Raw genomic sequence first — 25,904 nt, 5'->3', positions numbered from 1 at the left:
AGGATGGCGGGTATGTGTCACTGAGGTGCCTGCCCTTGATGATGCAAGTCCTGGAAGAGTGTGCTCCGGGAACAATAGGTTACTGAGAGAATTTTTAGAGGACCAGAGTTTGAATCAGGGATTTAGGAGCAACCAAAAGAGCTTGGGTGGGAAAACTCGCTCACATATATTCCAGTCCAGGGCTTGTAAGTCCTATAAAAGGCGGCTGGCTTGGCTCAGGTGGGTGTGACGTGTTGGAGCTGGAGAGTAACCAGTAATGGTGATCACATTGATCCTAGAGTAGGACATGTATTGCTAACTGGGTGAGACTCTGCTGTTGTATGTTTGTGCCGTAAAAAGGCTGTTTTTCATTTGGGAACGTTTATGGAGTTTAATAAACCTGACACTGGGCACAAACCTGTGACTGTGTGAACTGTAGTGTCTACTTGAGACCGTGAACCCCTACAACTTTCATGTTCTCTAGTAGGTTGGTCATAGTGCAATGTATAACACTTACTAAAACTGCTGAAGAACATCTTTTCTAAGGAAGACGGGCTAACTACAAATGCAAGCAACGTCAGTGTCTGTGTACTAATGTTGAGCACTGTGTATAACCATCAGGTTGTGACTTTTATATTTTATAATAATAATAATAAATTTTATTTCTATGGCGCTGACATATTCTGCAGCGCTTTACATTATAGAGGGGACTTGTACAGACAATAGACATTACAGCATAACAATAATCACATAGGTCATAACAGATACCAAGAGGAATGAGGGCCCTGCTCGCAAGCTTACGATCTATGAGGAAAAAGGTACGGTAGGTAATATTTTATATTAAAGACATGTCAATGATTATTTCACTGGTGACTACAAAAGGAGGCAAATCTCACCACACCGGCCACTTGTGATCCGATGTCAGATAAAGTAAAAATGTCTCAATACAAAGAAGGCCTCGATGCAGCAGACTATTGATTTCACGTGAAGGGCTTTGATTTAAAAGTCACTTGCGATTTCATCTTATGGTTCGGCCATTTTTCCATCAATAACACTATCATTTAGTTCTCGCTATTTGTGAAACCAATTAGAAGAAAGAAAAATCGATAGGTTTGTTATTCCAGCTGAAATGCTCATGTTGATATTAGTTCCAGATTCAATGGAAGGAGAGCATTTAGCCGGCCAAACACATTAAATAGCTGTCGGCCAAACTATTGCCTGGCTCATAGTCCTCTCTCCCGACTCCCTCATACATAGGAACTCTAGACTCGGCCAAGCGCTCTTATGTTCCTTACGAGTCGTTGCCAGACTCCTCTGACAGTGGCTTATCCCCAAGGTGAACAAATAGATCGGATGGTTGAATTCCGACTGCCCAATGTCCACTGACACAACCTGAAAGGCGACAAGCTGGGAGGCCCAAATACATGCTAGATGCTTTGCCGATCACACTAAAAGAGTTGGGTTTGGACAACTTTCATCCAATCAACAATGGGAAAATCCCAAAGGAGCCAAAAAAGTGCAATACAGCTCCAATAAATAAAATCACAATTTTATTTTAAAGAATAGATTAAAATACATAAAATCAACAAGAAAAATAATACTAAGCAATAGTACCTCATAAAAGTTAATGCACAGTGGTGTCAGTATTAAACAGTATATACCAAATTGCCATCACCTTCCCTTTTTTTTTCCACGCGATGCTGTGCTTCCAGCAGGGAAAGGCACTCATCTGATTCTGATTTGGCTCAACCCATTTGGTTTCATTCTGGACCCGGGAAGCTTATTATATTATAATAATTAAATATACATACTAATGGTAAAAATGAATAAATTGCCTTAAAAGACTTCCTAATTAATTCAAGCATGTGAAGAAGTCAAAATAAAGTGCAAGTGCATACATCCTGTGAATATTAAAGACGGGCAATATCTCATAAAGTGACAATAGTAAGCAATGAATTAGAACGGAGGATGAAGATAAAAGAAAAACCTTACTTTACAGTTTTGCTGACCCACGTAGGCTGAGCACCAACGCACGTTTCACCCTGCTTCCTCAGGGGGTGTGTATGAAAGGTAAGTGGGAGGTTGGGAGTGAGGGGTTTAAGAATTCAAACTCATCCCACCTTACCCATAGAGGATGATCTCCTCAGCCAAAAATGGGAGGAAGCAGCAACAAATTGTTTGCTGTCATTTATACAAATAATTATTGGCAACAATTGTATGTCTCCTACAACTATGGATTCTGAAAAACTGAGTCTATGCAAAAGTCTATGGACTAGGAATTGGATATCTGTAAATTTTATCAAGATTTAGATAAGATTTAGATAAGGACATAGAAAATTGGGAAAAAGAGATCAGCACAACAAAGGTTAAAACGGGATTTAACGGACTATGAAGCCAACAGAGTCTACAGGAGACAATTCCCAGGTGCATCTTACAACATTAGAACATAATCAAAAAGTAAATTTCAGTTCTTCAATAAAAAAAGTGAAACTCATAATATAGAGTCATTACAGAGTGATCTATTTCACGTGTTTATTTCTGTTAATGTTGATGATTATGGCTTACAGCCAATGAAGACTCAAAAGTCATTATCTCAGTAAATTAGAATACTTTATAACACCAGCTTGAAAAAATTATTTTAAAATCCAAAATGTTGGCCTACTGAAATATATGTTCAGGAAATGCACTCAATGCTTGGTCGGGTCTCCTTTGGCATCAATTACAGCATCAATGCGGGGTGGCATGGAGGCGATCAGCCTGTGGCACTGCTGAGGGGTTATGGAAGCCCAGGTTGCTTTGACAGCAGCCTTCAGCACATCTGCATTGTTGGGTCTGGTGTCTCTCATCTTCCTCTTGACAATACCCCATAGATTCTCTATGGGGTTAAGGTCAGGTGAGTTTTCTGGCCAATCAAGCACAGTGATACTGTTGTTTTTACACCAGGTATTGGTACTTTTGGCAGTGTGGACAGGTGCCAAGTCCTGCTGGAGAATGAAATTTCCATCTCCAAAAAGCTTGTTGGCAGAGGGAAGCATGAAGTGCTCTAAAATTTACTGGTAGACGGCTGCGCTGACTTTGGTCTTGATAAAACACAGTGGACCTACACCAGCAGATGACATGGCTCCCCAAACCATCACTGATTGTGGAAAATTCACACTAGACCTTGGAAATCAAGGTCCCAGAGTCTGGAGGAAGAGTGGAGACTGATAGTTTATCACTGATTGTGGAGACCTCACACTAGACCTCAAGCAGCTTGGATTGTGGCCTCTCCACTCTTCCATGTCATCTGCTGGTGTAGGTCCACTGTGTTTTATCAAGACCAAAGTCAGCGCAGCCGTCTACCAGTAAATTTTAGAGCACTTCATGCTTCCCTCTGCCGACAAGCTTTTTGGAGATGGAAATTTCATTCTCCAGCCGGACTTGGCACCTGTCCACACTGCCAAAAGTACCAATACCTGGTGTAAAAACAACAGTATCACTGTGCTTGATTGGCCAGAAAACTCGCCTGACCTTAACCCCATAGAGAATCTATGGGGTATTGTCAAGAGGAAGATGAGAGACACCAGACCCAACAATGCAGATGTGCTGAAGGCTGCTGTCAAAGCAACCTGGGCTTCCATAACCCCTCAGCAGTGCCACAGCCTGATCGCCTCCATGTCACGCCGCACTGATGCAGTAATTGATGCAAAAGGATTCCCGACCAAGTATTGAGTGCATTTACTGAACATACATCTCATTAGGCCAACATTTCGGATTTCAAAATAATTTTTCAAGCTGGTGTTATAAAGTATTCTAATTTACTGAGATATAATGACTTTTGAGTCTTCATTGGCTGTAAGCCATAATCATCAACATTATCAGAAATAAACACTTGAAATAGATCACTCTGTAATGACTCTATATAATACAGTTGTGGCCAAAAGTATTGACACCCCTGCAATTCTGTCAGATAATAATCAGTTTCTTCCTGAAAATTATTGCAAACACAAATTCTTTGTTATTATTATCTTCATTTAATTTGTCTTAAATGAAAAAACACAAAAAGAATTGTCCTAAAGCCAAATTGGATATAATTCCACACCAAACATAAAAAAAGAGGGTGGACAAAAGTATTGGCACTGTTCGAAAAATCATGTGATGCTTCTCTAATTTGTGTAATTAACAGCACCTGTAACTTAACTGTGGCACCTAACAGGTGTTGGCAATAACTTGCAGCCAGTTGACATGGATTAAAGTTGACTCAACCTCTGTCCTGTGTCCTTGTGTGTACCACATTGAGCATGGAGAAAAGAAAGAAGACCAAAGGACTGTCTGAGGACTTGAGAAACCAAATTGTGAGGAAGCATGAGCAATCTCAAGGCTACAAGTCCATTTCCAAAGACCTGAATGTTCCTGTGTCTACCGTGCGCAGTGTCATCAAGAAGTTTAAAGCACATGGCACTGTGGCTAACCTCCCTAGATGTGGACGGAAAAGAAAAATTGACAAGAGATTTCAACGCAAGATTGTGCGGATGTTGGATAAAGAACCTCAACTAACATCCAAACAAGTTCAAGCTGCCCTGCAGTCCGAGGGTACAACAGTGTCAACCCGTACTATCCGTCGGCGTCTGAATGAAAAGGGACTGTATGGTAGGAGACCCAGGAAGACCCCACTTCTTACCCAGAGACATAAAAAAGCTAGGCTGGAGTTTGCCAAAACTTACCTGAAAAAGCCTAAAACGTTTTGGAAGAATGTTCTCTGGTCAGATGAGACAAAAGTAGAGCTTTTTGGGCAAAGGCATCAACATACAGTTTACAGGAGAAAAAAAAAAAGAGGCATTCAAAGAAAAGAACATGGTCCCTAAAGTCAAACATGGCGGAGGTTCCCTGATGTTTTGGGGTTGCTCTGCTGCCTCTGGCACTGGACTGCTTGACCGTGTGCATGGCATTATGAAGTCTGAAGACTACCAACAAATTTTGCAGCATAATGTAGGGCCCAGTGTGAGAAAGCTGGGTCTCCCTCAGAGGTCATGGGTCTTCCAGCAGGACAATGACCCAAAACACACTTCAAAAAGCACTAGAAAATGGTTTGAGAGAAAGCACTGGAGACATCTAAGGTGGCCAGCAATGAGTCCAGACCTGAATCCCATAGAACCCCTGTGGAGAGATCTAAAAATGGCAGTTTGGAGAAGGCACCCTTCAAATATCAGGGACCTGGAGCAGTTTGCCAAAGAAGAATGGTCTAAAATTCCAGCAGAGCATTGTAAGAAACTCATTGATGGTTACCGGAAGCGGTTGGTCGCAGTTATTTTGGCTAAAGGTTGTGCAACCAAGTATTAGGCTGAGGGTGCCAATACTTTTGTCTGGCCCATTTTTGGAGTTTTGTGTGAAATGATCAATGTTTTGCTATTTGCTTCATTCTCTTTTGTGTTTTTTCATTTAAGACAAATTAAATGAAGATAATAATACCAAAGAATGTGTGTTTGCAATCATTTTCAGGAAGAAACTGAGTATTATCTGACAGAATTGCAGGGGTGTCAATACTTTTGGCCACAACTGTATATGAGTTTCACTTTCTGGATTGAAGAACTGAAATAAATTAACTTTTTGAAGATATTCTAATTTTGTTGGCTGTACCTGTATTTTTGAATCTCCCTTACTTACCTCTAATAATTATTTGTTATATACTATTTAATACTGACACCACTGTGCGTTAACTTTTATGAGGAACTGTTGCTTAGTGTTACTTTTCTTGTCTTTTCTTTATTTAAATCTATTTCATGGATAAATTTGTTATTTTATTTTTTGGAGTTCTATTGCACGTTTTTTGGCCCCTTTGGGATTATCCCAATTGAGACCCATTGTTAATTTTTCATGTATTGAGTGCATCTATATGATTGTGCATGGATCTTTATAAGGAGTTATGTTGACATTTACTCTCATCCAATATCTACGGGGGCATTTGAGGTTTTTTAACGTGATAAATCCTTTTTTTTGTAAAGGATCTTGAAAAATACAACTTCAAATAAACAAATGATGCAATTTTGAAAATTGATTATTTTGCAGGCTTACGGTACATATATGGCTTGATCACTTGTCTTATTTTCTAATGATCTCGTTCATCCAGTAGCGGGATTCTCCTGCTATACTTGATGATGCACAGATTTTATTATGCAGAGTTGTCCATTCTGAAGAAATTGGGGAGTGCCCAATACTGACTAGATGACAAATTGGACCATTCATATAATGAAGACATACGGCGCTGTTCTTTACAGCTGTCTGCGTGCACCATCACCGAGAACTATTCTGTGACGACCGGCTCGTAGCCAGACGGTTAACGTATATACTCGAGTATAAGCCGAGGCACCTACTTTTGCCATGAAAAACTGGGTAAGCTTATTGAAACGAGTATAAGCTGGATATGCATTGTCCCCTCATCCCTATGTGGTATGCATGGCTCCCAGTCCCTGTCATTGTATGTATGGCTCCCCAGTCCCTGTCACGGTATGCATGGCTCCCCCGTCCCTGTCACGGTATGCATGGCTCCCCAGTCCCTGTCATTTTATGTATGGCTCCCCAGTCCCTGTCACGGTATGCATGGCTCCCCCATCCCTGTCATTTTATGTATGGCTCCCCCATCCCTGTCATTTTATGTATGGCTCCCAGTCCCTGTCATGGTATGTATGGCTCCCAGTCCCTGTATGCATGTCTCCCCCGTCCCTGTCATTGTATGTATGGCTCCCAGTCCCTGTCATTGTATGTATGGCTCCCCAGTCCCTGTCACGGTATACATGGCTCCCCCATCCATGTCATTTTATGTATGGCTCCCCCATCCCTGTCATTTTATGTATGGCTCCCCCATCCCTGTCATTTTATGTATGGCTCCCAGTCCCTGTCATGGTATGTATGGCTCCCAGTCCCTGTATGCATGTCTCCCCCGTCCCTGTCATTGTATGTATGGCTCCCCAGTCCCTGTCACGGTATGCATGGCTCCCCCATCCATGTCATTTTATGTATGGCTCCCAGTCCCTGTCATTTTATGTATGGCTCCCCCGTACCTGTCATTGTATGCATGGCTCCCAGTCCCTGTCACTGTATGCATGGCTCCCCCGTCCCTGTCACTGTATGTATGGCTCCCAGTCCCTGTCATGGTATGTATGGCTCCCAGTCCCTGTCACGGTATACATGGCTCCCCAGTCCCTGTCACGGTATGCATGGCTCCCCAGTCCCTGTCACTGTATGTATGGCTCCCCAGTCCCTGTCACTGTATGTATGGCTCCCCAGTCCCTGTCACTGTATGTATGGCTCCCCAGTCCCTGTCACTGTATGTATGGCTCCCCAGTCCCTGTCACGGTATGCATGGCTCCCCAGTCCCTGTCACTGTATGTATGGCTCCCAGTCCCTGTCATGGTATGCATACCTCCCCAGTCCCTGTCATGGTATGTATGGCTCCCCAGTCCCTGTCACTGTATGTATGGCTCCCAGTCCCTGTCATTGTATGTATGGCTCCCAGTCCCTGTCACGGTATACATGGCTCCCCAGTCCCTGTCACGGTATGCATGGCTCCCCAGTCCCTGTCATTTTATGTATGGCTCCCAGTCCCTGTCATGGTATGTATGGCTCCCCAGTCCCTGTCACGGTATGCATGGCTCCCCCGTCCCTGTCACGGTATGCATGGCTCCCCAGTCCCTGTCATTTTATGTATGGCTCCCCAGTCCCTGTCACGGTATGCATGGCTCCCCCATCCCTGTCATTTTATGTATGGCTCCCCCATCCCTGTCATTTTATGTATGGCTCCCAGTCCCTGTCATGGTATGTATGGCTCCCAGTCCCTGTATGCATGTCTCCCCCGTCCCTGTCATTGTATGTATGGCTCCCAGTCCCTGTCATTGTATGTATGGCTCCCCAGTCCCTGTCACGGTATACATGGCTCCCCCATCCATGTCATTTTATGTATGGCTCCCCCATCCCTGTCATTTTATGTATGGCTCCCCCATCCCTGTCATTTTATGTATGGCTCCCAGTCCCTGTCATGGTATGTATGGCTCCCAGTCCCTGTATGCATGTCTCCCCCGTCCCTGTCATTGTATGTATGGCTCCCCAGTCCCTGTCACGGTATGCATGGCTCCCCCATCCATGTCATTTTATGTATGGCTCCCAGTCCCTGTCATTTTATGTATGGCTCCCCCGTACCTGTCATTGTATGCATGGCTCCCAGTCCCTGTCACTGTATGCATGGCTCCCCCGTCCCTGTCACTGTATGTATGGCTCCCAGTCCCTGTCATGGTATGTATGGCTCCCAGTCCCTGTCACGGTATACATGGCTCCCCAGTCCCTGTCACGGTATGCATGGCTCCCCAGTCCCTGTCACTGTATGTATGGCTCCCCAGTCCCTGTCACTGTATGTATGGCTCCCCAGTCCCTGTCACTGTATGTATGGCTCCCCAGTCCCTGTCACTGTATGTATGGCTCCCCAGTCCCTGTCACGGTATGTATGGCTCCCAGTCCCTGTCATGGTATGCATACCTCCCCAGTCCCTGTCATGGTATGTATGGCTCCCCAGTCCCTGTCACTGTATGTATGGCTCCCAGTCCCTGTCATTGTATGTATGGCTCTCAGTCCCTGTCACGGTATACATGGCTCCCCAGTCCCTGTCACGGTATGCATGGCTCCCCAGTCCCTGTCATTTTATGTATGGCTCCCAGTCCCTGTCATTGTATGCATGGCTCCTCAGTCCCTGTCATGGTCCGCCTGGCTCCCCAGTCTCTCTTCTGGTATGCATGGCTCCTTATCCCCTTATCCCTATGTATGATTCCTGTTTAAAAAAAACAAAACAAAAACATCCTATTTACCTTGCTTGTGTGCCCTCGATGGCACTGCATCTCGTTCCAGCGCCAGCAGCTCTTCCGGCCGAGCGATCACATGGCCCCGCTCATTATGTTAATGAATATGCTCTCCACGCCTATGGGAGTGGAGAGGCATGAATATTCACTAACTTAATGAGCGGGGCCACGTGATCGCTCGGCCGGAAGAGCTGCTGGCGCCGGCGGCGGGAATGAGATACAGTGCCAGAGAGGGCGTGCAGGCAGGTGAGTATGTGTGCTGGAAGCCGGCCGCTGCGGCTGGCAATGTGCGCTATTACTGCAGCGGCACAGGCTTTAGCCACAGCCACCTGCTCCTGGCTGTGACCCGCTGCTCCACCGCTCGCCCACAGGCTCCTGGCTCTGTGACCCACTGCTCCGCCTCTCCCCCTTATCCGCCGGCTTCTGGCTCTGTGACCCGTTGCTCCCCCTTCCCTGCCGGCTCCTGGCTCTGTGACCCGCTGCTCCCCCTTCCCTGCCGGCTTCTGGCTCTGTGACCCGCTGCTCCCCCTTCCCTGCCGGCTTCTGGCTCTGTGACCCGCAGCTCCCCCTTCCCTGCCGGCTCCTGGCTCTGTGACCCGCAGCTCCGCCTCCTCCTCCGGCTTTCTGGGACCGTGACTCGTGTATAAACCGAGGGGGGCATTTTCAGCATTAAAAAAAAATGTGCTGAAAAACTCAGCTTATACACGAGTATATACGGTATATAGAACTAAGCCATTCTTGATAGTGTTAAGGTGTTATCTCAGCATGCTCAGGTGCTAACATAGTATCTTCGCCGTGCTTGAATCCTATGGTCGAGTTGCCGCAACTGCATGTCTCGACAGCTGCAACACATACAGGGATTGCCTGTTTGTTAGGAAAACAGCCGGCTTCTCTTCCTAGGCCTTATCTGTAAGGACATTCAATTTGGTTAAAACCAACATTTATGGGGGGCGGAGCCTGAACGTTGGTGGAGCAAGAAGCAGGAAACCTGAGCTCCCGGACAAATGCACCAAAAGGGGCTCTAATATCACCAGAGCCTTCTTTTTATACCATCCCCGCATTACAACCCAAACCAGGACCCCACTGGATCGCATAGACCCTGGGTGGCGAGTCACGTTCGGGATAAAGAAGGGATTCATCTAACTGAGGCCCTGCAGGCGGGAGATTGCCGGAGTGGCGGAAGGATATACTGCTAACAGCACCATCGCCTCGAGCAGAAGACTTCACCCCTGACCTAAGGCTGTCAGATAAGAGAGACCCCGGAGCTAACCCTCCCCTGCAGATAAGGTACCATTGCGAAATCCCCAGACCAGGACACACAAAATCGCTACTGTTCTCATAGCTGGGGGACGGCTACAGAGAGTGTGTATCACGCCGCAGCATTGAAAATAGTCCCGTCGGGCTTGCAGAAGACACGCGGCCCGGGACCTAGAATAGACGTGCAGCGGCACGCTTCAGCCTCCTCCCCTCTCTGCAATCAGTGAGAGAGATCTGAGGGATTCAAGCGTCTCCGGGAGCTGAGGTAACGCTGAAATAACAGAAGCAAGGTGACGGAGTGTCTTGAGCAGGGGGGTCTGATTCAGGGGACAGAGGATCAGGAGAGCATGGCCATTCTCCCTAACTCCGTAGCAATAAAGGAGATAATCAATTAATCAAGTGAGGGCCTGAGACTGTCTGACCCGAGGGGTGCGAGGAGTGAAGGGAGTAATATAAGGAGCCTTAGATCTGTATTAAGCGCTCCCCCCCCCACCAGTGCTGTCCCTACACCTTTCCTCCCCCCTTATCTGCTATCTAATTAACCCATGTTATACCTAGCTGAACGGATATAAGAGAGGATTCTCTAGAAAACCAGCAGAAAGTGGTTATAGACTGCCATCTAGTGACCAGAGCCAGAACGACATCTCTTTCCATTGTTTATCACTTATAAGATTGGGCATAAAATGGAACATTAGCTAAATTCATAGCCAGCGAGAGGAATTCTAATCTTCAAACTGCTCTATTCTTCTCTGCTTTAGATAACTGCAAAAATGGGGAGATCCAGCGTAAAAACGCAAAAGAGCATGCCCAAACCTACAAAGTCCACTACGCAAACAGACATGGATGACTTTCTTAAAAAACAAACGGTTCCGTCAGATTCTCTTAAACCACCCAAGCTTCGTGATTTGACCTCATTAGAAGATTCAGATTCTGAACCGGAGAGTGACTCTGACACGGGCAGCACAGCGAGAGAGGCCTTAGTCACTCGTTCGTTCATCAAACGTATATTGTCTAAAGCTCTTGAGCCAATAGGACAAGAACTTGCAGAGATAAAACACGACCTAAAACTTCAAGGCCACAGACTTGAGACATTGGAAAATTCGCAAGTTGCCATGACACAAAGTTCGAACGCTGTACTAGACTCTTTAAAAGTCCATGAACTCCAACTACATACAATTCACACGGTGCTAGAAGATCATGAAAACAGAGAACGTCGTAACAACATAAGAGTTAAAGGCCTTTCTGAAACGGTGGCCTTTGAGGCGTTATGGAAAGCAACACAAGAGATATTCAAAGATCTACTTAATGAATCAGATCCACAGGAAATCGAACTGGTGAGAGTACACAGAGCATTGCGTCCGAGGCCTTCTCAAGGGGAAACTCCACGAGATGTGATCTGTCGCTTCCTCGATTATCGAGCAAAAGACTTAGTTCTTCGCAGAGCGCGGGAGGCGCAGGAGATCTCGTATGAAGGCTCACAAATTAAACTTTTCCAGGATTTATCGGCTAGCACTCTCAGGAAGCGGAGGATCTTGAAACCGTTCACTGAAGCATTGATAAAAAAAGGCATCCGTTTTAGATGGTTGTTCCCATTTGGAGTACATATCACAAATGGAGACAAAGGTATCTCAGCAAGAACATCACAAGACATCAAAGAGGCATGTGAATCCTTGGGGATTGAGCTGGAGGCCTACCCGGACCTGGAGTCCTTCCATTCGGCGACCCTATTGCACCCGCTACCAGATGACCCGGCGTGGCAGATAGCCCTGACGCCAAAATCACAAAGGCTGAAAAGGAAGCTGACAAAGACCTCGCTTCCTAAGGACTCCAGAGACAATACTTGATCTTTGGGTTAGACCCAGATTTTGCAGTTAAGTTTTCTTGGTGTCTACCCCAGTTGGGGTATTGAGTATGGTTGAAGCAAATCTGATGGGGTTGGCGTGCTTTTCCAAATATGGGTAAGCACTGCTGCCACATCCATCCAATAATTCGTTGTAAGGTTTCAACCTAGATCTAGTTACAGCCCAAACTGGGCATTCTCCTAGAATGGAGCATTTCATATTTCATATTTAGTTTATAAGGTTGATTGGAATTTTCCTCAAGCTGGCACTCTATGAAACAATGTTAGTAGGTAACTATGGTACGTTGGCATATTGGTCAATGATATTGTGCAACATAATAACATGGATAATGTTAATATTGTGTTCTCCCCCTCTTCACCTTTTTGTTTTCTCTACCCTTTTCTTTCTTTCGTCTGGTCTACTTGTCCTAGACCCCCTCCCCACTCCCATAGGCACAGGGATTCGTCTCCGTCGTGAGCTGCAAGGATGCTGCTGTGTACAGAAACATGATGGATTCGGATAAGGTACACACATTCATCTCTTTTAACGCACATGGGCTGAATTCTCCAAACACTAGACGCCACACATTACAGCTATTCAAAAAACAGCAGGCAGCAGTATTGCTTATTCAGGAAACGCACTTCAAACCGGATAAATTGCCCTCCTTTGAAAGCTCGATATATGATAAATGGTTTCATGCGACAACCACCCAATCCGGTTCCAGAGGAGTGTCAATAGCAGTGGCAAGGGGAGTGCCCTTCCAGCTAAGAGAAACTATGGCGGACCCTCAGGGTCGTTACATCTTTGTTAAAGGTCTACTAAACGGTGCCCTTGTAACATTGTGCAGTTTATACGCACCAAATAAAAAACTATTGAGATGGGTACTCTCAACACTGAGAAAAATTGATGGCTTTAGAGAGGGTGCATTGATAGTGGGTGGGGACTTGAATGTTGCATTAGAGCCTTTGCTAGACACGACCAAACAGAAAAGTTCGCTCTCACCTAAAGATCTATACAGAATAAAGTCACAATTGGGATCTCTACAATTGATTGACACATGGAGATATCTAAACCCCTCTGACCGAGACTACACCTTCTACTCCCACCCTCATAAATCTTACCACCGTTTAGACTATATTTTTATATCCAGTAAAATGCTTGCCAATATACAACAGGCGAAAATAATCCCGAATATTTATTCCGATCACTCTTCGGTTTTGTTAAAATTCTCATTATCTAAAGCCTTTCCCCGACATAGAGTATGGCGGCTCAATGAGTCAGTACTTGGAAGTACCGAGGTACAGACACGTATAAACAAAGTGCTTTCCCAATATTTTGAGCAAAATGCTTCACCAGAAATTTCCTCACAGATACTATGGGAAGCACATAAGTCAGTTGTCAGAGGGGAGTTGATATCTATCACTTCCTTTCTAAATAAACTTCAACAAAAAGAAATCCAGGATCTTTATGATAGTATATCACAGCTGGAGCTTACACATAAACATAAAATAGATCAACATAGCTTAGAGAAGCTGCAACAAAAAAGACAGCAACTTAAAGACATATTAAACTCGAGATCTGCTTAAGCTCTATGCAACATGGAAAAACAGAATGTACGTCCATGGAGACAAAGCATCCAAATTAATGTTATCACAACTAAGGAAGCGGCAGTCACGTACGCTGATTAACTCAATCAAGAATGAACAAGGGTTAAGCTCGCAAACTCCTGAGCACATGGAGCGGGCATTCCTTGACTACTATAAGAAATTATATAATCTCCGTCCGGAAGATAACGCCGATTCCGCACTTAAAAGAAGCATGGACACTAGGTCCTTCCTAAGCACTTTAGATCTGCCTGTCTTGTCTGATTCCCAAAAACAATATCTCACTAGACCTTTTTCACTAGGGGAGTTGCAGTCCGCCCTGTCAAAGTGCCCGAAGGGGAAAGCGCCCGGTCCAGATGGATTCTCAGCACTTTACTATAAATCCTTCTCTGGCCTCCTACTCCCACATTTATTGAACGTTTTCAACGCAGTTTTACAAGGCCACCCATTGCCAAACCAAATGCTTACAGCCAGAATATCCCTAATACACAAAGAGGGGAAGGATCCTGAACAATGTAGTAGCTATAGGCCAATCTCTCTCCTTAATGTGGACCTAAAAATCCTAGCAGGGCTGATGGCAAAAAGAATGGCCAAGTCATTGCCAAATTTGATTTCCTTAAATCAGACCGGGTTTGTGGGTGGAAGGGAGGGAAGGGATAATGTCCACAAAGTATTACACCTTCTTCAATACGCAAAAAATCGTAAACTCCCATTGATGCTTCTTGGAACAGATGCAGAGAAGGCCTTTGACAGGGTGGACTGGGTATACCTACGGGAAGTGCTGATCAAGTTTGAGATACCCGAAGCGTTTATAGCAGCCGTAATGGCAATGTACGATAAGCCCAAGGCACATATTAGGATTAACGATTTTACAACAGATGCATTTACTATAAAGAACGGAACAAGACAGGGCTGTCCCCTATCCCCGTTGTTATTTGTGCTAGCAATGGAACCTCTCTTAAAGGCCATACAAATACATGAGGGAATAGAGGGTATTCGTATCAATAAGACACACTATAAAATAGCGGCATTTGCGGACGATCTCTTAGTCTTGATGACTAATCCTTTGCTGGGACTCCCAACATTGATGGATCTCATAGATCAATATAGCAAAATTTCCAATTTTAAAGTAAATATGTCTAAGTCGGAAGCGCTAGACATACATATATCCCCGAATACCTTAGTTAAACTAAAAAGTACATACCCATTCACCTGGCCAAAACAATATATCAAATATTTAGGTGTAAAGATAGGAAGATCGGATAGAGACCTTTTTCAACAGAATATTCCCCCCCTAATTGCCTCAGTAGAAACCATCATGAAATCATGGAGGGACTCGTATGTGTCGTGGATGGGAAGGAAAAATTTACTGAAGAGCCTAATCTTACCCAAGTTCATATATATCTTCCAAATGCTCCCTATAACCATCCCCAAATCGTATCTTCTTAAAATTAATACATTATTCCGCAGATATGTTTGGAAAAAGCAAAAGCCCCGATTAGCATACAGGACATTAACATTAAACAAATCGAGGGGTGGGATGGGTGCACCAGACATAGTAAGGTACTACCAAGCGACAATGCTTACCAGAGTGGTAGACCTGTTGCGGTCTCCTAACAATAAGCAGTGGATTGAGGTGGAGGAAGCACTAGCACCTTATCCCCTGAGATCCATCCTTTTGGCATATCCTTGTAAAAACATAAACAAAAATTTACCTAATATACACACCAAAGCTACCTTAAAATTATGGAAGGGATTGGTGAAAACTCTAGTTCCCCCTTTGTCCCCCTTACTCAAGTTGGCAGATATAATGCCACACGCATCTTATTCCCGAGACAATGATCTAATCAAACCCGGTTCCCTGGCAAATGTAGCGGTTGATGAACTCTTAACGGACGGGGCACTCCCCTCCTTTCAGGAACTGAAGAAGCAACCAGGGCTTTCCAACTTGTCCTTTATACAATTCGGCTCTATAAGAGACTCCTTGGCACAGTATCTTTTAGGAGCAGACGTTACCCGCCCACTGACTGCATTTGAGACTCTCTGTGCAACAAAGGATAAACCCAAAAAGATAATGTCGTCTATTTACCAGGTTTTAAATATAACTGACTGTTGCCTCAAAAGAGCCTATATAACACATTGGGAAAAGGATTTGGGATACAAGTTTACCCCAAATCAAATATCACACATTTATAATTCTTCTCATGGCCCATCACAATGCGTTAGAGCACAAGAGAATTCTTTTAAAATAGTCGCCAGATGGTATATTACACCACAGCAGAACACTTATTGGCAGACGGGGTCTTCTACTAGATGCTGGAGATGCTGTGACTCGGAGGGAACATACTTACATATGTGGTGGTCCTGTCCACCCCTGCTGCAGTTCTGGCGCCTAGTAGAGGATTATATTGGGGAAATTGTGGGCAAAAAGCTTACATTGACACCGGAGATAGTGCTCTTAAATTTTCTGTCACCGACTGGACATAAGAATACTGCTCTGTTGACTCAACACATTCTTTCAGCAGCGAAACTTTTGATACCTATGAACTGGAAGACAACTACCACTCCATCTATATCCCAATTGCAAGAGAAGGTAGATATGCTATATCAAGTAGCCAAACTGGCTGCCTTGGTGAATGGCTCACTTTCAGCTTTTGAAAGAGTATGGCACCCATGGACCCGATTCAGATCCATTAGTAGAAGTTAATAAGGCTATAGTGGCCTCCTTGCTCGGCTTTATCAGAGTGGACGAAACCCTTGTTGCCTAGTGTTCCCCTCTCCCCCCCCCCTCCCCTTACTTCCCCTATATTCCACCCCTATCTCCCAACTTCTCCCTCTAATTACTTGACCTCCTGTCCCTTTACTCCCTATACTGTTTTTTTTTTTCTCTTTTCTTCTTTTTTGTTCTTCTTCATCTTTGTTTGAAATCATGGCATATGTGATGTAGCAGGGGCGTGTGGATGGGAAGAACCCAGATTTGAACCCAGATAATCCTGCTGCTGGAAGTTCCTTTAAGGCTGTTGTTGTCCTTAAACCTCTATATATCAATAGTTTTTGCCATGAATTGATATTTCAAACCATCTGTTTAACTCCCGAAAAGTGGAATTTGTAGGTTATATAATAATTTTGTAAGCTACTTTGTTGATTGCTTTCTTTCGGATGTAACTTGCAGATTTCAATAAATAAAACATTAAAACAAACAAAACCAACATTTATTTGGGCATGAATAAAATACATACTCATTGTATAAATCACAAAAAATAGAGATACACGGTGCACAATATAACCACTAACAAGGGTATCACAATGGACAAATACAGGGAAGAATGTAATTTTATATAGTATTACTATAGTGCACAGGATATATGTCTACAGAAAATATGCACTAATAATAACATCATGCGATATGTTTATGACACCTGTGCACCACTCTTAAATATAAAAATTAATAACATTGTCCCCAGATACTGTGATCAATATCTGGCATTTGATTCCAAAAGGACTAATAAAAGAAACTGCCAGAAAAATATGTTTAATATGGGTTGCAAGCTGAAGTTACCCAGGACAACTGCTTAAGGGCAAAAATAGACAGGCTGAGAGTTGATTGTCAAAGGAATATATATATCTCTTTCTTAAAGTGCAAAGTGCAATAAGATATAAATATCATTTATGTGATTATGTATAAATTGCCTGGTGGCGGTATACAAATAAACAGCCTCAGAGTTAATTAAACTCAATCATCTCCAACCATGGTAAAGCATGTCTCTGTATGGAAAAGCCCATAATCACAGTGAAGAACCAGCACATTAAATAAACATGGCAGCTTGATGTGAATACCTGACCTGTTAGTGGCAGACGTTCCCCGACGCGCGTTTCGCGTGAGCTTCTTCAATAGGGGGGTAAGTATATATTTATATACTCAGGTATTCACATCAAGCTGCCATGTTTATTTAATATGTATTTTATTCATGACCAAATAAATGTTGGTTTTAACCAAATTGAATGTCTGTTATGAAATTGTGGTCCATACTTCCTTTATTTTTTGGTTTGAAGTCTAGTTAATACGAAGTCTTTTATAGGCCTTGTTGTATGGTTTATCTGTAAGGAGCCCGTCACACATAGCGAGATTGCTGATTTTGTGACGCATCGGCGATCTCGCTGTGTGTGGCACGCATAAGCGACCGGCCCCCCAGTCGGGTATTGCTGATCGTGCAGGAATGTCCTGGGCCACGCTGCGTGTGGCAGCGGGAGAACAGCGATCAGCGAGCTCCCAGCGCTCTAAGCAGACGCTGGGAGATGGTATCCAAGGTAAACAACGGGTAACTAAGTGCAGCGCTTAGTTACCCGATATCTACCTTGGATACCAGCATCCTCACTTGTCCTGATCGCTGGTGTGTCTGCCTGTTTGGCAGCTCACCAGCGATCATGTAGTGATGCACCAGCGATCCTGACAAGGTCGTATCGTTGTCGGGATCGCTGGTGCATCGTTTGGTGTGATGGGACCCTAACACAGAAAGAGGCTGGCTTAACTACTGAAATGCTCCGTGAGCCAGCCTCGCACAAACACAGCACTAATGACAGGCCAAAACATAAAACGATCTCCAATGTGGAGCTGCTAGGATGGCGCTAATAGCCGAACATAACTTTTTTTTCTAGTAACTTAACGTAAAGAGTATCCAATGTTTACATTTTTATTTCATGAGTCAATAGTACACATAAAAATAAGCAACTTTGCAATAGATCTTATCAGAAAAAAATGCTTCCTTCTCTGCCTAAATTGATCAGTCGTTATGAAAATTCTAAATTCTGAGGTAAAATCTGTAGTCAGTGAAGTTAAACTTTCCCATTACTGATATAGAATTGTATCCGTAGCAACTGTCACGTCCTATATAGATAGATAGAAGGGGAGAAGCTTCAAAGAAGAGACATACAAATTTTTTTTCCATCAGGTGTTTATAAAACCCAAAGTGTAATAAAAACACTAAAAAATGGAAAATATGACCAACAGACCTGGTAGAAAGCCAATATTGTGCATGACTAAACAACATCCCCACTGTGAAGCATAGTGGAGGCAGCATTATGATTTGGGGTTATTTTTTGGCAGCTAGAACTGGGGCTTTAGTGAAGGTGGAGGGAATATCTGACATGAAAAAGGAAGAGTCTTTAAAGTGATTTTTCAAATATTTTTCAGAGCCCAAACATTAAAAAAAAACCCTCTATGTGCACATAGCCTTACGTGTCATCAGCAGGAAGCTCTGTTCATAAAAGAAAAACATTTTAAACAGTTCTCAGACACACCGGGTCTTAAGTGTGGAGCGTCCAGGCCACGGCCAAAAAAAGGTTAACAAACCAGTCTGTCCTGGGGAGGATTAGAAATCCCTGACAGAACAGACAGTAATGAACATAGTTGTCATCCTTAAAGTCATTGACAGATTATTATCTCATGTTTGTCTTTGTCTGCGGAGTTTTCTTTTTTTTCCAGACGAAATACAAGGATGTTGCCATGACAAACAATGGAGGAAAATGTCTAATGTGCTGGACCATTACAGTAAGGGAAAAAGTAAGTGGAAGAAAGTAAAATAACTACTGAACAGAGAGAAACAGGCACATTGTTCTTTAATGAAACAATTTTCAAACTAAGGGACTGTAAATACTGCCAGTCATCATTTTACCTTTCATTCCAGACAAAGCGCGAGAGCACACAGCGTACAGTGTGAATGGAAGTGTACACGTACCAGAATGCAGATGTCGACAGGGAGGAACACCTGACGCTTGCTGCTGTGAAACGGAACGGCTCTTAGACACGTGATGATACCTTGTGCTTTCCCTATGTGGCTGGCTGCGTGGTCTGCGTGAACATCTCGGACGCCTGCAGAGAGGGAGAAAATATTGTCGTTATCTAATAGACTAAGGTCTAAGCGATAACGTCTCTCCACATGGAGAGTGACATGCCAGGGTCAGGGTAAGGTCTGGGGGAAAATGTGTGTACATGGGTAAGTAACTGGCTTAGTGATAGAAAGCAAAGGGTGGTTATAAATGGTATATTCTCTAACTGGGTCGCTGTGACCAGTGGGGTACAGCAGGGGTCGGTGTTGGGACCTATTCTCTTCAACATATTTATTAACGATCTGGTAGAAGGTTTACAGAGTAAAATATTGATATTTGCAGATGATACAAAACTATGTAAGGCAGTCAATACAAGAGAAGATAGTATTCTGCTACAGATGGATCTGGATAAGTTGGGAACTTGGGCTGAAAGGTGGCAGATGCAGTTTAACAATGATAAATGTAAGGTTATACACATGAGAAGAAGGAATGAGTATCACCATTACACACTGAACGGGAAACCACTGGGTAAATCTGACATGGAGAAGGACTTTTGGATCCTAGTTAATGAAAAACTTACCTGGAGGAGCCAGTGCCAGGCACTGGCTGCCAAGGCAAACAGGATCATGGGGTGCATTAAAAGAGGTCTGTATACACGTGATGAGAGCATTATACTGCCTCTGTACAAATCCCTGGTTAGATCGCACATGGAGTACTGTGTACAGTTTTGGGCACCGGTGCTCAGGAAGGATATAATGGAACTAGAGCGGGTACAAAGGAGGGCAACAAAATTAATAAAGGGGATGAGGGAACTACAATACCCAGAGAGATTAGCAAAATTAGGATTATTTAGTCTAGAAAAAAAGGCGACTGAGGGGCAACCTAACAACCATGTATAAGTATATAAGGGGACAATACAAATATCTCTCCGGGGATCTGTTTATACCAAGGAAGGTGATGGTCACAAGGGGCATTCTCTGTGTCTGGAGGAGAGAAGGTTTTTCCACCAACATAGAAGAGGATACTTTACTGTTAGAGCAGTGAGAATCTGGGATTCCCTGCCTGAGGAGGTGGTGATGGCGAACTCAGTCGAGGGGTTCAAGAGAGGCCTGGATGTCTTCCTGGAGCCTAACAATATTGTATCTTACAGGTATTAGGTTCTTTAGAAGGACGTAAATCTGGGGATTTATTCTGATGGAACATAGGTTGAACTGGATGGACTAATGTCTTTTTTCAGCCTTGCCAGCTATGTTACTATTAGACTTATAGGCCATGCAATGTTTCTTTGGACTATAAATCTCCTTACCCTAGGATGTCACTCTCCACAAGTAGAGACGTTACCCCTTAAACCCCAGATACCTCTCATAGAGCAAATTCAGATCTCATGCTTTACACTTAGCAGTGGAAACACCCCAAAACAAGTGTCTGCAAATAGAGATTCTGGTTTGGCATTTATCCTAAATTATGTGGCAAGGCTATTGACTTCCAATAGGTGGCACTAGAGTTCAAGTCCTCTTCCTCTTTTAAGATAAAATTTGCATATCTAATGGACCAAGGTAGTCACATTACATACAGCATATAAACTTGGATGTGTTGGCATCCTTAAAATTGTTTCATAAAATTAAGTATTTCTCCGAGAAATGTATTGCAATTACACAGGTTTGCTTCTTTTGTGTGTGTTGGAACTTAAAAAAAAAAAAAAAATTTTAACATAATTTCACAGAAAACCCCAAAAAAGGGCCAGCCAAAATAGTTGGCACCTTTCCAAAGTTGTGGGTAAACAACTTTCTTTCAAGCATATTATGCTCCTTCAAACTCACCTGTGGCAAGTAACAGGTGTGGGCAATATGAAAATCACACATCAAACCAGATAAAAAGGGGAGAAGTTGACTCAATCTTTACATTGTGTGTCTGTGTGTGCCACACTAACCATGGAGGACAGAAAGAGGAAAAGAGAACTGTCTGAGGACTCGTGAAACAAAATTGTTGAATATTAACAATCTCAAGGTTACAAGTTCATCTCCAGAGATCTTGATGTTCCTTTGTCCAGACCAATAAGAATAATTTCATAACTTTTTGCACCTCTAATGTCACCTAATCTGTACAAATCCATTGAGAAACAAACTTTCAGAGGGAAAAACAAAACTAAAATAATGTGGTTACATAAGTGTGAACACCCTCTTTTAATGGGGATGTGGTTGTGCTCAGAAATAGCCAAATCACATTTCCACTCAGGTTACATAGTAGTCAGTACACAGCTGCCATCATTTATAGTGTTTTGATTAACTCCCATATAAAGTTTAGATGTTCTAGTAGGATTTTCCTGACATTTTCTTAGTGGCATTTTACAGCAAAAGTCATGGTCCGTTAACAGCTTACAACACAGCAAAGGGATCTCATTGCTTACAGTTTTCAGTTAGGAGAAAGGTACAAAAAATAATCAAAGGAAATATATACATATACCAGGAACATTGTGAAGTCAGTCATCATGAAGTGACTTGAAACTGGCATAACAATGACATTACCTATAACTGGAAGTCTCTCAAAAATAAATGAAAAGACAAGGCCGCGAAGAAGCCTATAGTAATATTAAAGAAGCTGAAGGAATTTATGGCGAGTACTGCTTGTGTACTACATATGACAACAATCTCTCGTATTCTTCATATGTTTGATTTGTGGGGTAGGGTGGCAAGACAAAAGACTTTTCTTACAAAGAAAAACATTGAAGCTAAACAATGTTTTGACGTCACCGCTTGTCATTGACATAGTGCTCGCAGCAGCTCATTCTCCCAGTGGTTTTCAGCCTGGATGGTCACATCTTGACACCATCCAGGTTGAAAACTGTTTATCCCCAAACATGGATCATGGCATGGGACAGCACGATGGACAAGTAAGGAATATTGTTGCTTTTTTTATTTTTGTTTTATTACAGGAGACAAGGGCTTCAATGCAATGGATGTTAGGTGAGCATAACTGTGTTTGTTATTTTTAAGTAAAAAAGTAAAAGTGTGTTTTGCTTCTATTTCAAATAAAGGACTTTATTCTGGCTGTGTGTTTACATACAATATAACCATAGGATTAGTAATGGATAGGTGTCTTATAGACGCCTCTCCATAAGTAATCCGTGGGCTTGATTTCACCTGACAATACAAAGGTGGCATCAACCCCACAAATATGAACCTCACTTGCCACCGCTACAGGGCAAGTGGGAAGAGCCGTCCAAAGCGCCAGCATTGGTGCATCTAATAGATCCGTCTTTTCTGGGCAGCTGCGGGCTGCTATTTTAGGCTGGGAGCCCCCAATATCCATGGTCCCTTACCAGCCTGAGAATACCAGCCCCCAGCTGTGTGCCTTAGCAAGGCTGGTAGTGACTAGACACCATTTTTAAAAAATATTTATTTAGATCATTTAGAAAAATCTGCAGAGACCCCTCTATTCTTAATAACCAACCTTGTTAAAGCTGACAGCGGAGGGTGGCAGCCCCCAGCTGTCAGTTTTGCCTGGCTGGTTATCAAAAATACAGGAGAACCCACGTCGGTTTTTTTTTTTTTTTTTTAATTAATTTATTTAGAGAGCAGGAGTCTGCTGATGAATAATCCCATCAGATAACGCCAGTCACCAGTGGTAAACTTTATACCTCCGATCACAGCTGAGGGCTCACACTGTCATTTGACAGCGTGGGAACTGCAGCTGTCTGACTGGCAGTGATGATTTTACCGCTGATCAGAAGCAGTGTTTGCCACGCAGTCATGCACAAGACAGCGCAACAAACACCTAGTGTTCGGGGGGCTGAACCTGAACAGTAACATGGACTTCTTGATTAAGTTTGTGTTCAGTGTCCGTGCCCAAACAGTAGGTGTTTGGTACGGACGCCAAACTTTACTGTTCGGGTTTGCCCATCTCTAGTTCTATATCAACATGACCTGGATGGCCGCTCAGTAAGGAAGAAAACCTTGCTTAAAAACGAAGGAAAAAAAAAACAATGGTTACAGTGTGCAACTCACATGGGGAAAAAGAAATCACTTTAAAAACAGTTCCATTCTTGTTTCATCTGGAGTTATGAAACAAGAATGGAAATGTTTGGCCCTTCCTTTTTATGTAGGAAAAACAGGGGAGTTTCGCATTTCTTTCACCACATGCTCATCTTTACATAGATGTTGTTAATATTTGATAGCATGGCCTTTAAATAGTCGATAAGGAAGAAGATAACAGCACAGTTTGGGGACAAGAATGGTTACGCCTTTCATCATGTCATAAAGGACGTGTTTAAAGGAGTAACTAAAGTTTTTTTTATTATTATTTTAATATTCTCCGCACATTGCAAATTTTTAGTAGATTTTTTGTCGTCTGCTTTATCACCTTATTTGCTTTTTTCTCTCTCAACCAACATCCTTCATTGATGTTGCAATGCCCATTTCATGACTCTTTACAGGCTCCTTTCAACTGCTGCTCCACAAAGATGTGTACACTATGGGGTTAATTAAAACTGGCGCCAGTCTTACTGAAATGACTCACCAAGTATAATGCACTTAATTCATTAAGTGGCGTGCGCCATTTAACAAATTAGGTGCATCTGTTACCTGGCATGCGCTGTTGGGCTGCAGGACATTTCTGGAGTAAGTTAAGCCACAAATTAACTTAACAAGCGATGTAGCCTTGCCCTGTCCGGCGCATGTTACTTCAATATTTGCGTAGCTGTCCAAGATTGCCATGTAAATACTGCATGGTGCCATATATCTGAGCAAAAATATTGAGACTTGAGAGGGGCGTGGTGATGCAGAGGAGCTGAGAGGACGTGCTTAGGCAGAGTTCCTACGATCCTGACTCAAATCCTGCCTTTATATCACCTGAAAGACCCACCTTCATAATACTGTTGACCCTCTGGGCTCCGGAGAACCTCTGGCTTCCGAGGACATGTGAAGTGTGGCTCCAGTCAGGGTAGATCCTGGGAGACCCGGACGGAAAGCAGAGCCTGCTAGGAGGAGGCGGCCATTTTCTACTGCGTGCTCTGAAACTGAGACGCAGCCTGGAAGACGTTACCTCAGGTGCAGCGGGTTAGACGGCGCACAGGACTCATAAAGGATCACAGGAGGGTACGCATGGTGTGAGCTCTAAGAAATGAGCCCCGTGCTCCCTCATTGAAGTTATACGCTGCCCACTGGCACCCGCCATCTTGATTACATTCACCGCTCTCATCACCTCTCGGTTGCTTGGGACTGGCGCTGCGGTCTCCGTGGCAGTTTGCTGACAGCACACTTCATCGGATCGCATGCCGGGGTCTGTTGTAGGACCTTTATAATACGATCTTACTGCCCTGAAGCTAAGGTCACATTAGGTTTTATACCCTGCTGATAAAACGACAGACTGTGCTGGTATCTCTGTACTTTCACTTTTCCAATTCCCTGAGGCTGGAAGGGCGGATAACGCAGTGACTTGCTGACAGAGCAGCATATTATCATATTAGGCTACGTACACACGAGAATTCCGGAATTCCATTCCGCGGGAAAATCGCATTTTAAATTCCCGCGATTTTCCCGTGGAAAAACTAGCGATTTGCAAGCGTAATTAGTTTGCAGAATGCTAGCATTTTCCAAGCGATCTGTAGCATCGCTCGGAGAACTGATTGACAGGTTGGTCACACTCGTCAAACACAGTGTTTGACGAGTGTGACCAACTTTTTACTACTGATGCTGCCTATGCAGCATCAGTAGTAAAAGATAGGATGTAAAAAAAATAATAAAAAATATTGTTATTCTCACCTTCCGGCGTCCTGCGCAGCCTTCCCGCCTCTCTCCACGCTCCCGGCATCTTCCGGTCCCAGTAATCCTTTGCGCGAATGACCGCGAGACGTCACGCTCCCGCGAGACCTTGACGTCCTTGCGGTTATTCTCGCAAAGGATTACTGAGACCGGAAGATGCCGGGAGCATGGAGAGAGGCAGGAAGACTGTGTGGGATGCTGGAAGGTGAGAATAACAATATTTTTTATTTTAACAGGGATATGGTACCCAGAGCCCGGAGGACAGTCTCCTCTCCTCCGGACCGTGGGTACCATCCGCAAATGTTCTGCTTACTTTTTGCATGGTGGGCACAGCCACATGCGAAAAGTAAGCAGAACAATGCATTCCTATGTGGGCGGAATTGCCACGATTCCGCTAAATTAATGCATGCTGCGTTTTTTACCGCAAAGCGTTTCCGCCACAGAAAAAGCCGCAGCATTAGCACAGCATTGCGGAATCCCATAGGAATGCATGGGATGCTTATTTTTCGCGGCAAATCGCACGTTTAAAACCGCCGCAAAAAAACCACGACGTGTGAACGCAGCCTTATAGCTGGAAAAGAGTTGCACAACTGACCAGATAAGTTTCGTTGTTCTGTCTCACTGTAGTAACTTCAGGCAAATTAAGCTACTGCACTACGAGAGCTGCTATAAATTAGGGGCAAAGGAAAGGGACAATTTACTTCACCAACTTGCTATACCACATAAGTCTTAACCATGAGCCCGCCGAAGAGTTCAGGGGTGATTGAAAAATTAAAAGAATTTGCAAGGCCCGACTCCTCTGATAATTCAAAATCC

The 25,904-nt window shown here is 43.7% G+C and overlaps 2 protein-coding genes across 6 annotated transcripts in view; one reads left to right on the top strand and one right to left on the bottom strand.

Annotated features, from left to right (window-relative positions):
* The window catches only part of NDUFAF6 (NADH:ubiquinone oxidoreductase complex assembly factor 6), a 316,703-nt gene that overhangs the window by 264,750 nt on the left and 26,049 nt on the right, over window positions 1-25,904 (bottom strand). For all 5 annotated transcript variants that reach the window (XR_012220969.1, XR_012220968.1, XR_012220970.1 and 2 more), the window contains exon 6: window positions 19,239-19,372. Coding sequence is in view for 2 of the 5 variants with exons in the window: in XM_073550412.1 (XP_073406513.1) it covers window positions 19,239-19,372 (134 nt within the window). In the remaining 3 variants the exon portion in view is untranslated. The remainder of the gene's footprint in view (window positions 1-19,238; window positions 19,373-25,904) is intronic.
* On the top strand, window positions 10,046-18,675 carry LOC141053232 (uncharacterized). The gene is made up of 3 exons (XM_073550631.1): window positions 10,046-10,323; window positions 10,817-11,681; window positions 18,608-18,675. The coding sequence occupies exons 2-3, from the start codon at window positions 10,829-10,831 to the stop codon at window positions 18,673-18,675; spliced, it is 921 nt and encodes a 306-aa protein (XP_073406732.1). The 5' UTR covers window positions 10,046-10,323; window positions 10,817-10,828.

Source organism: Dendrobates tinctorius, unplaced genomic scaffold (assembly GCF_039654945.1).
Source record: "Dendrobates tinctorius isolate UK_male_01 unplaced genomic scaffold, ASM3965494v1 ptg000165l, whole genome shotgun sequence".
Taxonomy (NCBI): domain Eukaryota; kingdom Metazoa; phylum Chordata; class Amphibia; order Anura; family Dendrobatidae; genus Dendrobates; species Dendrobates tinctorius.
The sequence above is the reverse complement of the archived record's forward strand: the minus strand, read 5'-3'. Positions and strand labels throughout refer to the sequence as shown.